Raw genomic sequence first — 16,913 nt, 5'->3', positions numbered from 1 at the left:
TCAGGTGCTCCTCTTTGGCAGAAGTTTTTGTCCTGGCATTGCCCCAATGCTGGTGTTGCTCGGTGCCCTCTTGTTGTCAACACAACCTTCTGTGGCACTGCTGCTGGTTATTACAGTAAACAACCAGCTGCACCATGGTATGCAGGCTGACTGGAGCAGCATGTGGGCATGGTCAGCACGAATGCCCAGCATTCTCAACTTCCAACTCATTGTTATTCATGAAAATTGATAACTAGCACTGCCACACAAGTGTGGGTGAATGTACTTATGTTCTAGAATGAGCTAGCCTAGGTTGAAGACACATACCCGATTAACACTGTTGCTTGTTGTGTGCATACTACCGACAGGTAAAATTACAAAATTGCCAAAACATCACATCATAATGAAACCGAGTCTGAGACAATAAGTGCCGGGCCTCACAAATAAGTGCCAGGGATGGGCCCCGGCAAACACCCCCAAAAATGAAGCACTGATAACACAATCTCCTGCTGGGTCCACTTTGCTTTTCGTGCCCATTGCTACACCAACATTGCAGCAGTGTGTGGACTATCACAATTAGAGAATTCTACTACTTCCATTCTCCGTGCCACTTCCTGGAAATATTTTCTCTGCTGGCTTGACCTTACCCCCCACCTCCCATTGGTTGTCCCGCTCAGACAGGCCAATGAGAGCAACCAGGAAGCGGGAGACGTCCACTGCCACGAAGGCCCGCGACGAGGCCTGCCGTTGTCCTCTTCACTTCTTCTCCTGCATTCCTGGAAGGAGCCACGTTCCGCGAGGTGCTGGAGCACTCTCACCCTCTTCTGTACGTGCACAGAGCATGCACCTTCAAAGGGTAAGCCTTTCACATGCTGCAGTCTACACTGCGCTCATGGCGTGGTTTCCAATTTTTTCTGCAATAATTATGGGCAATTTACAAAGGCAGATGGAGAATTCTACTACTTCCATTCTCTGCTTTGCCTGCCACTTTCATTTTGATTTGTGCTGCATTTCTGTTTTTGCTGTACTTGGCCCTTTTGTCACACCACCATCCCAAAATGGCTGTATCACTTCCCGGAGCCGTTTTCTCTGCTGGCTTGGCCCCACTCCCCCTCCCATTGGTGGTCCTGGCCCAGATAGGCCAATGAGAGCAACCAGGAGGTGGGAGCCGGACGCTCGGAGCCTAGTTGCTGCCCACCCGATCATACTTCTATTTGACCTTTCACTCTGCATCTCTGTGTACAGGCGGCCTCGCAACATGGGGTGAGCCTCCCTGAGTTTGCCTTATTTGACTCTTTACATCCTAGTGTAGAAGCTGCCCTGCAACATGGGGTGAGCCTCCTTGAATGTGCCTTATTTGACTCTTTGCTTCTTTGTGTAGAAGCCGCCCTGCAACATGGGGTGACCTAGTCTCCTTGAATGTGCCTTATTTGACTCTGTGCATCCTTGTGTAGAAGCCACCCTACAACATGGGGTGAGCCTCCTTGAATTTGCCCTATTTGACTTTTTGCTTCCTTGTGTAGAAGCCTACCTGCAACAGGGGCCAGGCTCCCTGCGTTTGCTCACCTTAAGTTTTTGCTCTTTGCTTGACATGTAATTGTTTCGTCACGCTGTTGCAACTACTTTTTGAGCTTCCCTTTATGTAACCAGAAACACTAACCATTCTCTTAAGCTCAAGCACCTAGATACCCTTGGGTTTTGCACGCTATACAAATAATAAATATAAATACAAATACAAATAAAGCGTTAAACGTCAGGAGGATGAAGAACTGTTTTGCCTTGCAAATTGCCATCGATTATTAATATTTCACACTCTGTCCCAGCTGGAGCTCTTATCTTTACAAAGTTGGCCCTAATAGGTGCTTACCTTCTTCTGCAGATTAAGGTGGGTGATGAGCCCAAACGGCATATGAAAGCTATTCCACTCAAGAGTGGTTTGAAATGAAGCAGCCCTGTGCGGGCCAGAAGCATCTGTTGCGGGTAGCTTGATTCCCCTTTGAGATTTGTGCAGTTTATAGAAAGTCTGCAGATGCTTCAGCATTTCGGCTTAGGAAAAGCTGCTGGCACAGTGGGACCTTCAGTTTAGTTAATTACCTGCCTGGGACTAACATATCGGAGCAGATGTTATGTCAAGGCGCTGCTCTGAGTTAGATCAGGAGGAGAGTCCTCTTTCTGTTTTGATTCTTCTTTATCAGGTCATATGTCTAACTATTGTGCTCAAGTAGGAGAGCCGTTGGCAACTGGCAGAGAAAAGTGGCTTCATTGCCATCCTTCTGGAAGTTGTGATAGAATGGTTTATTGCTTTTCCCAACATTTGCAGCTTTTTGTACCTGGTGAAGGAAGATGTTAGAGACAAGTGACGATATGGTTACTCAAGGTACCCTGTAGTGATGGCAACTTTGGAGTTGACGCATTATTGATCCTGGAGTGCCGAGTTTGTGACAGGCAGGGGCTTGTCTGTTACAGGCTCTGTGGCTTTTGTCCGGAGTAAATAATCTCGGCAATCACCATGGCGGACCCTTCGAGATCATCCTTGGCATGCCTTTTCTACTCAGTTTATTACACAGTTCCCTTTGTCTGAAGGGTTTGCCACCATAATGATAAATTCAGTTACATGTACATTTTACACCTATAGCGGGTTGTCCAACAGAAGCTTAAAGGCCTCACATTATTGGATAGGGAGTTTTGCTTCATAGATTATCTTGTAAGATTTCTGAACAAGAGTCACACTATGTTGAAAACGTTTGGGGAGTGGCCAATCGGCTTTTGGTGCCTTCCCTCCAGCTATCATCCAGAGACCAATGCACAGACAGAGGCGGTGACCCATACTGTAGGGTACCATCTGCTGTTGGGTGTGAATGCCACAAACGTCACTGGAAGATGTTGTTGCTCGCAGCAGAGGTTGCTTGTAACATGCTGGTGCATTATTCAGTAGAAGACCTTTGTTTTGTTTTTTTATCAGTTAGATCCACAGGTTCTTCCTAATGTGATTCCCCAAAAAAGAGGTCCGCTTTTGAGGAATGTTTGCATTCAATGCTTACGGTCTGATGTGATTGCTGTTAATTCTAAGAAACATACAATCATTACGAAGATGATCATGGATAGCTCTAGGAAAGGACCTTTGTAGTATGCCATTGGTGATGCATTTTGAATCATTTTAATCTTGCTGTTTTAGTGAATGAATAATTAACCCTCTGTCGGTTTTTCCTGGGGCTTTGACGATCCATTCTGTGTCCTGCATGTCTCGGGTAAATGCTGTTGAGGTGGATTTCGTTGGTCATATGGTGAAACCCCCACCATCAATTGAGGTGGACGGTATTGATGAATTTAAGGTGTCAGAAATATGGGATTCCAATTTCTGTTGAGGGAAGTTACTATATATGGTTGGAGAGGTTACGATGGATCTTGGCAGCCAGAGGCATGCATTTGTATGACTCTGTTCCTCTATGTGCCAGCCATGTCAACAGAGAAACTATACTGACAGACTTATCAGTGCTACTATGTGGAAGTAAGGCATTGCTGAGGATCAGTGGGTTTAATGATGCTATAATTTACTGTCAAATATTTGATAACCTGATAGCCCAAATGTGCATCATATACGGTTTGTATCGTCTGTTGCTTTGCACTGTAGCACAATTATTGTGGGTTGCAAATAAAAAGTTTATGTTTTGGTAAAAGTGTTCCTTTTTGTTATTTTGTAGGTCAGAAATGTTCCTCAGCCCTGGTTTTAAAGACATCTTTGTAGACATGGTACCTTCTGTACCTGAAGTGAGTGTTGTAGATCAAAAGTGACCTGTTGCTTTGAGGTCCTCCATCACACTGTGGATTGTGTGAGAGAGTTGCCTTTGGATCCAGGGGGATCTCGGATGCAAATGCTTTACGTCTATAATGGAGGTCCATTAAGGAGTTTCTGGGAGGGGGGAGGCGTTATCATGGAGATTAAGTCACTGGTATAGTGGGGTCCATCATGAGGTTCAGTGGGGTGCATTGAGACCTTTAATGGTGTTGAAGTAGTGAGCTGTGGCTTTAAGATGATGGTCCTGGAAGGGCACGGAAGTTCATCACAGGGGTGTAGTGGAACACATATATACGAGTGCGGCAGTGCCCATGATGGAGTTGCATTAGGATTCAGCAGGGACTGGAGTTGAAGTTTACTGGGGTCTGTGATGGAGGTTCAGTGTGATCAAATGGGCTCTATGACAAAGTTGCAGCAAGCCTGCTTGGTATATCATGGAGCTGCAGCATGGTTTATGATTGAGGTACAACATCGTCTATTATGGAGGTGCAGTGAGTTACAGTTCCACCACATTGTATTTAGATCATGCGTGCATGGACTCAATTCCTGAGGACAAGGGAGTGCTATGGAGGACAGGGAACCTTGGTGATGATTCTAGGAGTTACAGGGAAGAGGGTGACCAACAGATTGTCTGGGGAGAGCAAGAAGGGTACATATGGAAGAGGATTTATGTCTGGAAAGGAAAGAAGGGTTAAGGAAGGCTGTTCCAAGCTTGTACATAAAAAGCCAGAAAGCAAACACAAGCCTTCAACGTTTAGGCCATCATTGTAGGTTAATCAATAATGGTCAAAGCAGGTGGTATTTCAAAAACCTCCTGTTTTTACTTTCTGCCTAATAATGCAGTGATGAGGTATTTGCCTAATACCATACTGGAAATAACCCCCATTCAAGGGATTTCTCCTTCAAATTAAGAGAAAAGGTCAAGTGAACACCCAATTACCTTAATGTTATTGCTACTGCCTCATTACAAAGAGGCACCGTTTAAACCAATTGAAAGAAGGCTTTGCTATTCCACTTTTGAAAAACGCTCATTTCGATACCTCGATCACTGCAAATTTTAGATCTAATCTCCAATCTTCCTTTTGTTAGTAAAAATCTAGAAAGTGAGGAAAAAGCCCAAATTTCAGCGTATGTCAAGAAAGAACCTCTTCTTATGGATAACCAATCAGGTTTCCGTTCAGACAGGAGCACTGAAACTGCTGCTCTCTGCATTTGGAAAAAACTGCTTCAACTTGGTGCAGGAAGGCCAGCCGCTTTAATCTTACTGGATCTGTCTGTGGATTATGGTATTCTGATTATCAGCTCAAGAACAAAATGAAGATCCTGGGTCCTGCAATAACTTGGACTATCTCCTTGCTGGAGGATAGAAACCAGAGGGTGAAGATGGGCGATTCTATCTCACCCAGCAGTCTGACTCCCTGTGGTTTTCCACAGGGTTCCTCCCGATCCCCTCTTCTGTTTAACATTGATATACGCCCACTAGAACAGGTGGTCGATGATTTCGGCTTTGAGTGTCAGATTTATGCTGAGGACACACAAAAACTGATGGATCTTCATGGGGACCCAGAAGAAGCACTAATGGTGGATGAGTGTCTTGGAATAATGCAACGCTATATACAAGATAATTGCTGACACTGTAACGGACAAAAGACTGAAGTTAGGCTAACTGGGTGTTTCTCTAACGAGTCCTTTCCATTTAAATGGCCAGCAACGATCCAACTCTCTGCTGAAAGCAATGGATTCAGTTAAGAACCTTGCTGTCTATTTGACAGCCGTCTTTCTTTTTCTCCTCAGGTGCAGGCTCTAGTAAAGGTGGTTCATTTTCATCTGTACTATTTAAGTAGATACAGTCATCTGTCAGATGAGAAGAATCTTTGTTGAAGCTTTAGTGCAGGTAGTGGCTTCCTCCCGGGGTCCAATACCGTACGTCGCTCTATTTGGGAAGTGCCTAGAAATGTCTAAATAGGCTTGCAGCAGTTCAAAACAGAGCAGTCAGGGTGAGCAGTCAGGGTGCTCTTACGGTTAAGTAAGCATGATCATGTTTCTTCAGCTCGTGACATGCTGGGCTGGATGCCGATCAAGGATCAGATTCATGCGAGAGATAGGTTTTAATTTTGGAAAATCCTACATAGTTTTGCTCAAAATTATTTGTCAACACTTATTGAAACTCTGCTTGATTTTCCTGTTCCAAAGCGGATACTTAGGTCTAGGGAAGGAATTGGGCTGGAACAAGACAGAGCTACATGCTTCTTGCCAGAGCACTGTTCCGTGTAGACCCAAGGTCCATAAAGCAAAATGTGTACTTATTATGAGTACCTTGAACTAATGAAACTCCGGATTATGGTTTATACCAAGTTTGGTCCTATGTATTTGTATAATTATGTGCATTTAATCTTTTTGTTGGTGTACAATTGCGTTATCGCCGTGCCTTGAAACCGGATTCCAGAAATACTGTACTTAATACATGATTTTTACTACTAAATGGAGCAATAGTCCTCCCTTAATGCACATTGCACGGGCAGGTCATTACTAACCCCCCAGTTTTTCCTGGATGACTGGACCGTGGAAAACAACTTTAGATTATGTGTTTGTCTCTTCTGATGTAGCACTGAGGGATGGTTCACTGGTAATAAATTCACCGGCCCCGAGTGACCATGCATTAAAATGTACAGGACTACTCTTCACTTAAAAAAGTTAGAAAAAGATATGCACATGTTAGTGGAAATACATCGAAGAAACTGTGAGGTGAGATGGGCACCTAAATTGGCAAGGGCTTTTGAAGAGGTGATTGCTAATATGTCGACAAAGAGATTGGAGTATTTATGCTGCCCCGAAGGCTTCTCCTCATCAATACGGGAGGTTTTGGGTAGCCTAACTACGGATAGATTCTTGAAGAAGGAGGCGCATAAAATAGGTGGGACCCATGCCTTTGACATAGAGATTCAGTCCTGTAAGAAACTATTGCATAGGGACGTTAAAAAAGGCCGCAGTTGGTTGTTATATAGAGGAGGTCCGCAGGATACGACAAGTTTATAGGAATTGGTTAAAGGGGAGGCAATGTGTGCTCTACGTTAATGATGCAGAAAAGATGCTGGCCTGTATGTCAGGAAATAACTCAGGCAGATTTTGGCAATTAATTAAGCCTCAAGGCAGAGAGTCTTTCCTGCAGTCCCACTGGATCTCTGAGAAAATTTGGGTCAATCATTTTACGGAATTGTATATAAAGTTGGGGCACAGTTGCACTCCTGTTTGGACGCAGGCCGGGTGGAAGGGGACACTTAAGTGAGACCTTGAGGACATTACTCTGTTGATTAAAAGGAGCAAGCAATCTAATGCTCCCTTTCAAATTTGACTTATAAAGAAAATCCGAACTACTGGTCTAAATTATTGTGAGAGTTGTTCGCAAGTATCCTCAATAAAAAAGCCCTCCCGGAAACCTGGTCTGCTGCTACTATAATATTGGTCTTTAAGTGAGGCGTCGGTCGTCCCCTTTATTCTATAGGCCCATATCACTTTTGGATGCCTCAAATAAAATTGCAAAAACTATGCCAAAAGAGCTTCAAAAGTGGGCGCATGAATAATTCCTTGCACACCTATCAAACGGCCTTTCGAAAAAAGGTATGGGGACCGCCCTAAATAGTTTCGTGTTGGATCTGCTTGCCCATCAAGCAAAAGCTCAGGCCAATCCTACGTTCCTGGCATTTTTTGGACATTAGCAAGGCTTTTGTCCATGTAAATTGGGCCTTGCTTTGGAGAAAGCTGCATGACCGGGGTTGTCCATCCTCGTTGTGAGGAATACTAGAGGAAATGCATATGGGCACAAGAATTAGGGTGAGACTCGATGCCTTTGGAGGGTATACACCTTGGATTGAGACCAATAGGGGCTTGAGCCAGGGATGTGTGTTGGGCCCTTTTCCATTCTGTTTCTATATATGGGGTATAGTGAACGACTTGTGAAAAGTTAGGACAACCCCCCTTCCCCCAAGGCTGGGAGAGCTGATCAGTCAACATCTACTGTATGCAGATGATATTGTAATCTGTGATCTAACCGCTATTGGTCTACAAAGAGCTTTGAGCGCAGTAGAAGATTTCTTGGATAGCCTGGAATTGTCATTAAATACAGTGAAGTCAAATGTTCTGGCATTAAAAGGAGGCAGAAAAAAAATGCAAAAATTATACCCTGGAAATTTAAAACTGGTATTCTTGAGGTGGTCAGTAAATTCACATACATAGGGACGCTTGTTTATGAAAACTTGGGTGATCCTGAGCTCCTGGCAGACTTGAAGGCCAATTTTGTGGGAGCACTTGTTAAGTTGCACCTTTTTGACACTAAATTCTGAAGATTCTCGATTCTCCCAGTGTTAAAGCTGTATAAACAACAAATGGTCCCAAAACTTATATATGGGGCACTAACAAGGAGGTTACGAATTGAGTGGGCCAAACTGGAAGGACTAATTTGGCGAGGGCTACTGCATTTACCCCAGTCAGTCCCATTAGTGGGGAGACTGCATGAATTGGAACAGTTGCCGATTGAAACTATGATTGACTGTGGTAAGTTGCAGATGTTCGCAAGTATTTTGGCCCCCACCGCCTGTCTCAATTCATGAAGGTTTGAATGCTGTGTGGAGTAAAGGTCCATGTAGGGTATTAGTAGATAGGTCATCTGAATGTTTAAAAATATTACAATTAATAGGTGCATCCAAGGAAGAACTGGGAAACGCACCCAAAACTACAAAGATAAAATTATCTAGACATGCATGGGCTAATTTACGAGAATCTTTGTTGCAATATCAATGCTTTGGTGATTATGTACACAATCAAAAATGTTGCCGCCTATTTGAAAAAGCACCCATCAAGACACTTTAGGCTTCAAATTTGAAGACTCAGGCTAAATTTGGTGCCAATGCAAGAAACTTTGGGTCGCCTAAATAATGTTCCACACGACCAGAGACTTTGTCACCATTTTCACAAGCAAGTAGAGACTCTAAAACATTTGTGTGTCCAGTGCCCTAGCCTGGGGACACAGCAGACTCAAATTACAGAGATGAATTTTATTGCCACAGAGCACGATTTATGGAGGAGGATCTTAAATGGTAATGAACTGCGTTTATCTACACGTATATTGTAGTTTTTGAAGGCTTGTGCAGTGGTATTTTAGTGCTTGCTTTTATGATGATAAGCAGGGCGTGTAGGTTAGGTTGTATTATCATTGGTCACTTATGAAATGTTCTATCATGATGAATTGTTAATGTTGTTTGTGTTAAAATTACAATTTGTACTGTATGACAGTAAATAAAATTTAAAAATCACCAAGTCCTCTGTGCCTCTTGATGCATACACTAGCGGTGAGCACCACCCCTGCACCATATGCAATTCTATGGGTAGGGATGGATATGCATTGTTAATCAATAGGATATAACCGAAATACTGCCAGTAGTATGGGTCTAATTATGCAGGTTTCCTAGGAATTTACCTATATTTACGGTAATTGCTGCATGCAAAAAGCCAAGGGGCAATACCGCCAAAGCTCTCCCTTTAAGTGTGGAGAAATGCAGGTGTCGGGTAATTACTATGTTCTCAGCCCTCCCTGTGGACAAGCAGAAGAGATGGGGTGAAACCCTCCCGGTCCTGCTCAGTCCCTGGTGGGGTTGAGAGGGGGGACGGTGGGGGCAGACTATACGGAGGTGTAGTGGAATTTGTGAAGGTGTGCAGGAAGCCTGGTGACGGGGTTAGGCGGAGTCTAGTGGGCCTCTATGACTGAGCAGTACCAGGTGTTGGAGGAGTGAGTTCCAGGGGGATCGACGAAAGCCACTGTGGAGTGTCTATGAGGGTGGGGCCCACAATGGTCTCCTCGATGATGTGGGGTGGTGCCAAGCTAGGCACGGCTGTGATGTAATTGGGGTGATTTGGCGATGGGGACGCCGAGTTCTATAAATCAGGCCTGTCGTGCAGCGGGGGCCTTATAACAGCGGGCTGTTGCTGATGATGGGTGCATGGTGCAGCAGACTGGGTACAGTAGATCATCAATAACAGGCGCGTGCAAGCTCCACCTCGCCCACCCGCCCATCCCCTCACTGTGGTACTCACACCACCAGACGGGAGATGGCCCAGGACACCATCCTGCCGCTCGCTGCTCAGTCCTGGCTGTGGTGGGGCCGGGGAGACACTTCGGGCGCTCCAGTCACCCCTATACGGCAGCCCCCGCTCGCCACGGAGCCACGGTGTGTCCTGGGCGGGGCGCGAGGATGCTCTGGCTATGCCGAGGTGCTGCAGCAGGGACGGCTCTCGCGCATGCGCAGCCCCCGCTCCCCTGGGAAAGGTCCGGCCTTGGGCAGGTGTGGCGGCGACACTGCGGCCGGGGCCCAGTCAACCCTCTCCTCTGGGGGCTCCTGCGCTGCTGGGGGCTGACTGGCTTCCCCCACGCGCTCCCTCGCTCTGCCGCAGTCCCCTCTCCGCCCGATTCCGGGAGGGGCCCTTAAAGGGGAAGCCTGTATTGTGAGCCGATTAAAGGAGCTGAGGATTAAAGCAGGTGCCGGCGTAATATCATACGTCTCTAAACCGGCGAATTGTCCACGCCACACAGGTCTCACTACCGAATCAAACCCTTGGCACCGTCTCACTAATTAGGGACTTAAATCGGGAATATTATCTCACCAGGTGTGTATGTCACATCTTCAGCATTACCTCATTTCATTTGCTGGAGCAGTTTCACCCTTCAGATGACTGCCCCACTCCTTGACACACACACTCACACATTGGCTGCAAGCTTACATACTGGAGTACAGTCCCACTCATTGCATGCGTCTCTCACAGTCTCACTCCATGGCTCAGAGCCTACTCACTTTAGGTGGGCATCTAGCCCCTTGGAGCACAGCCGCGCTCACTGCCTGTGTATCTCACACCTTGAAGCACAATCTCAGTCATTGAGTGTGAGCATCACATTTTAGAGCGCATACAATGCATATGGTATAGGTTTTGAACCATAGAATACAGTCTCACACGTGTTTGGATCTCACACCTTGAAGTGATGTCTCATTCAGTAGGCCTGTGGCTCATTTCTTGGAGCACACATTTTCACTCACTGGAAGTGAATCTCACTCCTTGGCGCACAGACTCACTCAGTGGGTGCACATTTAACCACCTCTTAAGATGTCCCCAAGTGTGTGGGGTGTGTTACTACTGCATTCCAAGTCTTTGACTCACTTAGGAGGGTCATGGCTGCCCCATCATACTGTTTTCTGCTCTTATGTGTGATGCCATTCCCTCTGGCAGAAGCCTGGAGAGTGTGCTGATCCCTAAATGTAGCGACATGCGCATGACGTGTGTGTCACAGTGCATGCAATGTGACATACAGGGGGCAGGATCGGACTGGGGCATCAAATCGGTCCAGGCACCAATGAAAAAGTGGCCCACAATCGCACATTGCTATTCATCACTATCCAAAACAGACTGAGTACTATCCAAGGCAGTATTCTTGGTAAAATATGTTGCAAATAATGCATTTGAACTAGTGCAGTAACTTATGAAACAGGCTAATTCTGGCCAAAAATGTGGTCTATTAACGGGCCCACCCAAAATCACGGGCTGGCATTGCAGCTTTGCTTTATTACCCTGTAGGCCAGTCTGTGCCTGGCAGAGGGAAGGGTAAGGAGCCAGTAGGGTGGGGAAGAGCTCAGGGGGAGTTTGCAAGACGCAGCAGAAGAGGAAGCACACAGAGAAAGCTTTGTGTGGCTGTGCATTATGAAGAGTAAGTGTATAAAATAAACAACACACTTATCACAAGCATCCTGGCTGGAGTCTTTTATTTAAAGGAGCACCATTCCCACGCTTATGTAGGTAGGTAACAGTGTGAACCCCAGTGTTGCAGAAAGCTGGGAGTGGTAGCCCAATGCAAAGGAGGAAAAGGCGGACTACAAAACAAAAGGTAAAAGGAGGAAGGAAGAGAAACGACCAGCAAAGGAAGGTAGAAAAATCCAGCAACAAGAAAATGGCGCAGTTGCTAGCAGCACCTCCAACCTTCCTACAGATCCCAGGTGTGATATGTGAGGCTCTGATGATGCGGAGACTCATAAGAGCGCGCAGGCCTGCACAGGCCAGTGAGGCACAGCGCAGATGAAAGAACACATAACCAGCTTGTCTAATGCATAAATCCGGACTGGCGCGAAGCGCGCAGTTCTGGTGGTACCTTTATTTCCGGCCCTGCCCACAGCACGTGACCCGGTCTCCCGTGACACGTGACATCACATTCCTCCCAAACTTAGAGTGCTTTTTTAACAACGAATAACTTTTCATAACATTATCATAGTCTATTCTAGTCTCTTTAGGAGCACAGCCTTGTCGTGCTCGACCGGTGATAGACACCTTGTACAACATACCCATGGAGGCGGGATGACGGTCGCGGCTTTTCCCCGAGATGGTAGCGTGTATGGGTCCTCTCCGTCTCTTCCTCTCGAGGTGTCTCTGGTCGGGCATCGTCCATGCGCAGTGTCGGTTCGGGTGTACCGGGAGTTCCGCTTGGATCGGCAACCCGAACATAAGGGCTGCAGGGCTGATGCCGGTCGATGAGTGCGGGGTCTGGCGGTGAGTCCTCAGCAATCGGTACACAGCAGTTAGCCATGAGTGGCTGCGTTCCTTAGAAATGCGGATCACTTTATTCAGCAACTATCAAACTGGGCTGGCGGACTCACCACTTTATCAGGTAGATCGGTAATGTCTTCCTCATCAGTAGAACTCAACTCGTCCCCCGGTTCCCTTTCCTCCTCACCTGAACTCGAAGAGTAATTTAACTTCTTTCTTCTGACATGCAGAGCGGGAAGTCTTTTCTTCTTTAAGAGGTAAGGTCGGCCTCGAAAGGAAGCCACCGTGGCTCCTCACAGGAGGCACGGTGACCCCCCTCCGCGACGGACTATCAACGGAGTGAGGGGAAAAGCCAAACGGCGGAAAACCCCCTCCAGAGTACTGGAGCAAGTAGCAACCGGAAACAGGACAACTCAAAGCACACTCTGGCGATCCTATGCGAGGTGAGTATGTGAGAGTATAATGAGAGGCAAGCTCCGTAGGTAGAGATGAAGCAAGACGAAAACAGCAAGGAAAAGGAACCCGTCCGGTACCCAACAAGGGAAGGAAAACTGGGAAAGCAGGAAGAGAGGCGAGCCAGGGAAGAAAGAGCCAGGACAGGGAAAAAATAGGACAGAGCGGGCGGATCACCGCCAAGGAGAAAACAATGGAGGAGCGAGAGCAACAGAGGGAAAATCCGAAGATGCAACGCGCCGAGCCGCCTAGCGCGGAAAAGTAAATACGCGTAGGCGGCGGCCATGTTGAAAAAGACTAGAACGATGGTGCTGTCGGGGGAAAAACATGACGGCACAATCTAATGGCGGCCCAGCTTCCACCTCTTCCACAGCCGCCAGTGCCCAGCGGTCGTGACAGCAACCCCATAGATAGTACGGCGTCTCCATTGACTTGTCGCCAGTTTGGGGTGATCCTCTTGTGCCGTATGCTGAGCTCTTGGAAAAACTGCCGCAGTTGTTGACTAGTAAACAGAGGGCCGTTGTCACTCTTGATTTTGATCGGGATTCCGTGTGTTGCAAATATTTTTTCGAGCGCCAGGATCATAGTCTCTGCATTGGTGAACGCTACATATTCGACCTCCGGGTAGCGACTGAATTTGTCCACTAGGACCAGCAGTTATCCTTCTCCCGCGATGGTGCTGTAGTCTATGCTGACGGACTACCACCTTTTGTTGCTCCTTGGGGCGCTGAGGATTGGCTCCGGGGTTGCAGCTCTCCTGGTGGATTGGCAGGCTGCACAAGATTCTACAATGTGCATGACCCGTTGTTGCATGCGGGGCATCCACATTCGGGACTTCAGGTATGAGGTAGTCTTTACAATCCCTTGGTGCCCACTGTGGGCTAGCTTGAGCGCTCTCCCTTCTAGCACTATTGGTAATACAATTCAGTGTCCCTTTAATATTACTCCTTCAGGGGCTACAGTGAGCTCATGGCGGATCCCAAATATGGCTTGTAGTTTCTTCTGGGCCTACTTTGTGCCCTGGGCCGTCGTGGCCAAGAAATTCTTCCAGTTCCCCATCTGAAGGGCTTGTGTGGTTCGGGTCAAGATGGTCTCTGCCTTGGTCTCTTCTGCTTCTTCTTGCAGTGTAAGGCCCTGTGGTCGGGTGCAAGCGACGACGTGACATATGTGTTCATCCGTCTCTGCAGCATGTTATCTCTCTTGTTCTGTAGCTGGTCGCGGGTGGCGGGATAGATAGCGGAGTTATCCGCCCCGGCCCGATACAACTTCAGCCCTACAACATCGAGGTGGAGTAACACCCACTTCTCAATTTGTGCCGGGGTGTGTGGTGCAGAGCCCTTGAAGATGGAGATGAGGGGTTTGTGGTCTGAGAACACCTTTGCCTGTTTGCCCAGCAAGTATACCTTGAGGTGTCGGCATCCCCAAAGGATTGCTAGCGCCTCCTTCACAATATGCGCATAGTTCTGTTCGGTCTTGGTCAATGCACGGCTGTCAAAGACGATGGGGTGCACGTTGCCTTTTTTGTCAATTTGAGTTAGTATGGCCCCTAAGCCCACGGGGCTTGCGTCGACACGGAGTTCAGTGTCCCTTTCGATGTCAAAGAAGGCCATCGTCGTGGATGTGGACAGCAAGTCCTTAATTTGTTGGAACGCCTGCTGGAGTAGAGATGACCATTCACTCTTCTGGTCTTTCTTTGTGAGTTAGCGAAGGGGGCTCGCTAGGGTAGCAAGGTTCATGATAAACCTAGCGCAATACGTTGCCATGCCCATAAAGCTTCTTCGGTGGCAGTTTGTGGGGCTTTTGTGCTTGTGATGTCATTCAAGTTCGCTGGATCAGGTGATACACCCTTGGAATTGAAGATTTAGCTGAAGAAACAGAGTTCTTCCTTACCAAAGACACATTTTTCCGTGTTCAGTGTGAGCCCTGCGTCTTCAAGTCTCTGCGAAACTGCCGCTAGGCGTTCGTGATGTTCTTTGCTGCTAATTCCATATACAATGATGTCGTCACTGATGTTGTCGTCCCTTCTAGGCCGTTCAGGACCTTCCAGATTTCATGTTGAAACACCTCGGAGGGCGATGATATTCCAAAGTTCAAATGTTTGTATCACCTCAGGCCAAGGTGGGAGGAGAAGGTGGTGATGTATCTCGACTCCTTCGCTAGCCTGAGTTGGTGGTATCCTGACCTAAGGTCTAGCTTACTGAACATTGTGGCACCTGTTAGGTCGATGATGAGTTCATCAATGGTTGGCGTGATGTGCTCCTCTCTCACAATGGCTGCTTTCGGGAGCTTCATATGGATGCAGATTCTCACCGCATTTGGTTGCTTAAGCTTTTGTGCCACTACCATGGGAGATACTCACAGGGTCGGCCCTGAAGTTTTTTCTTTGAGGCCTACCTTTTCTAGTTTCTCAAGTTCGTTTTCAACCTCTTCGCTCATGTGAAAGGGTACCCGGCGATACCGTACAGCTTTGGGCTCAATGTGTAGTTTGATGGACCTAACTTTCAGGCAGCCGATGCCCTGGAAACTTGGTGGTGTTTCTTGAGTAGGTCGTCGATCTCTGCATGTTGGATGCTGAATGGAAAGTGGATCAGTTGTAGTTTTTCAGCTGTTCGGCAGCTTACAAGAGTCTCGCAGCCAGCATCGACTACGTAAATTGTTGTTCGGCAGGCAGTGTTGTTGTGGGATAGGTCGGATCGGAAGGATCCTTGCACCGGCAGCGGTTTCTTGCACCCATAGGCGAAGAGTCGTACCTTCCTATCTTGGAGGGTCGGCCTCGGGCTGAGCCTTTTGAAAGCGACTCTTGCCATCACGTTGACAGTTGCTCCTGTGTCGATGACCACCTTTATTGGTTTCCCATCAGAGATCACGGTGCAGGAGGGGCTCTTCCGTTGTTTGGACCTCCGTGGATCCACCGCTGAGATGAGATGCATGCGGTGTACCTTCTTGTCTGTTTCCTTTCGTCTTTCTTGGTTGAGTCTGTCGGGTGAGACGTTATCATTGCTTTATTTGCCATCACTGCAGTCTGGTGATCTTTGCACGTGGTCCACGGCTCTCGCCCTTCCCTTTCTGCTCGGCTGGCGGGTGGTTTCACGTGGGGTGAACTTTCTTCGGTGCTCCTGTGGTTGTTTTGGTGTCTGCTCTCGGTCTCTTCCGCCTGGTGGATGCAGGCAGACAGCTGCGTAGTGGTTGAGGCGGTTGCACTTCCGGCAGGTCAAGCCCCATGCGGGGCATGGTTGTCCTGTGTGCCATCACACCATTTGCAGGAGTTCTCTCGTCCTTGAGGTAGGGGTTTGAGCCCCTAACCCCTTGCTCTCGGTTGCTCTGGCGTCTCTTGATGGCAGCGACTTCCTTGCTTTTCTTGGGGTCATCCAGCGGTAGAGGTTGGATTGCGTCCTCGATTACAGCCACTTGGTCGTCTGTGCATTCACAAAGACGTCCCATTTCAAGCATTCGGGTTAAAGCTATGTTCTTTTCCGATAGGATGGCTCTCCGCAGCTTCTCTGATGAGATTCCATTTATGATTTGGAGCCGGATTGCAAATTCTTTGTTAGGAAATTCGCAACCTACCGCCATCTCCCGTAAACATGCATGGAAATTGTCTACCGTCTCACTCTCACGTTGTCTGGCCATGCAAAAATGGAACCTCTCAAAGTCGGGATTGAGGTTGGGCTTAAACTTGTTTGTCAGCGCTGCTTTGGCAGTGTCGTAGTCATCTACATCACCATTGTTGGGGAGAGTGTTGAAAAGGCATAGTGTCGCCGCCCTGATGTTGAGCAGAAGGAATGTGCGCTTTCTTATGTCTGTGATGATCTCCCTGGCTTCGAGATGCAACTCAAATTGTTGTAGCCAGCTGCCACAGCGGGTCGCAGCACCCGTGGCAATGAGTCGAATGGTGCCATGCGGGTGGTAAGTGCTGAGTCTGGTGGTCTGGGTTGGGGTTAATGCTCCTCCTGTCTGAGGGGCTTGTTCCTGCCTTCAATGGGCTCGCATTCGTGCTGGACATGGCTGTGCAGGGGTTTTGCTTGGTGAGTGGACAGCAATGTGCGCAATATAGTTATCTGGCTTTCCGGCGCACGTGTGAGCACGTGCTGTTTGGTCGTCCTGCAGG

The 16,913-nt window shown here is 47.6% G+C and overlaps 1 protein-coding gene across 1 annotated transcript in view; it reads right to left on the bottom strand.

The window, feature by feature from the left end:
- LOC138580775 (receptor expression-enhancing protein 2-like) overlaps positions 1-10,033 on the bottom strand; it is a 238,275-nt gene extending 228,242 nt beyond the window's left edge. The window contains exon 1 of the mRNA XM_069651589.1: positions 9,863-10,033. Coding sequence (XP_069507690.1) covers positions 9,863-9,894 — 32 coding nt within the window. The 5' untranslated portion in view covers positions 9,895-10,033. The remainder of the gene's footprint in view (positions 1-9,862) is intronic.
- Between the last annotated feature and the right edge of the window lie 6,880 nt (positions 10,034-16,913).

The sequence above is a fragment of the Ambystoma mexicanum genome, chromosome 3p (assembly GCF_040938575.1).
Source record: "Ambystoma mexicanum isolate Mex_15411 chromosome 3p, UKY_AmexF1_1, whole genome shotgun sequence".
Taxonomy (NCBI): Eukaryota; Metazoa; Chordata; class Amphibia; order Caudata; family Ambystomatidae; genus Ambystoma; species Ambystoma mexicanum.
The sequence above is the reverse complement of the archived record's forward strand: the minus strand, read 5'-3'. Positions and strand labels throughout refer to the sequence as shown.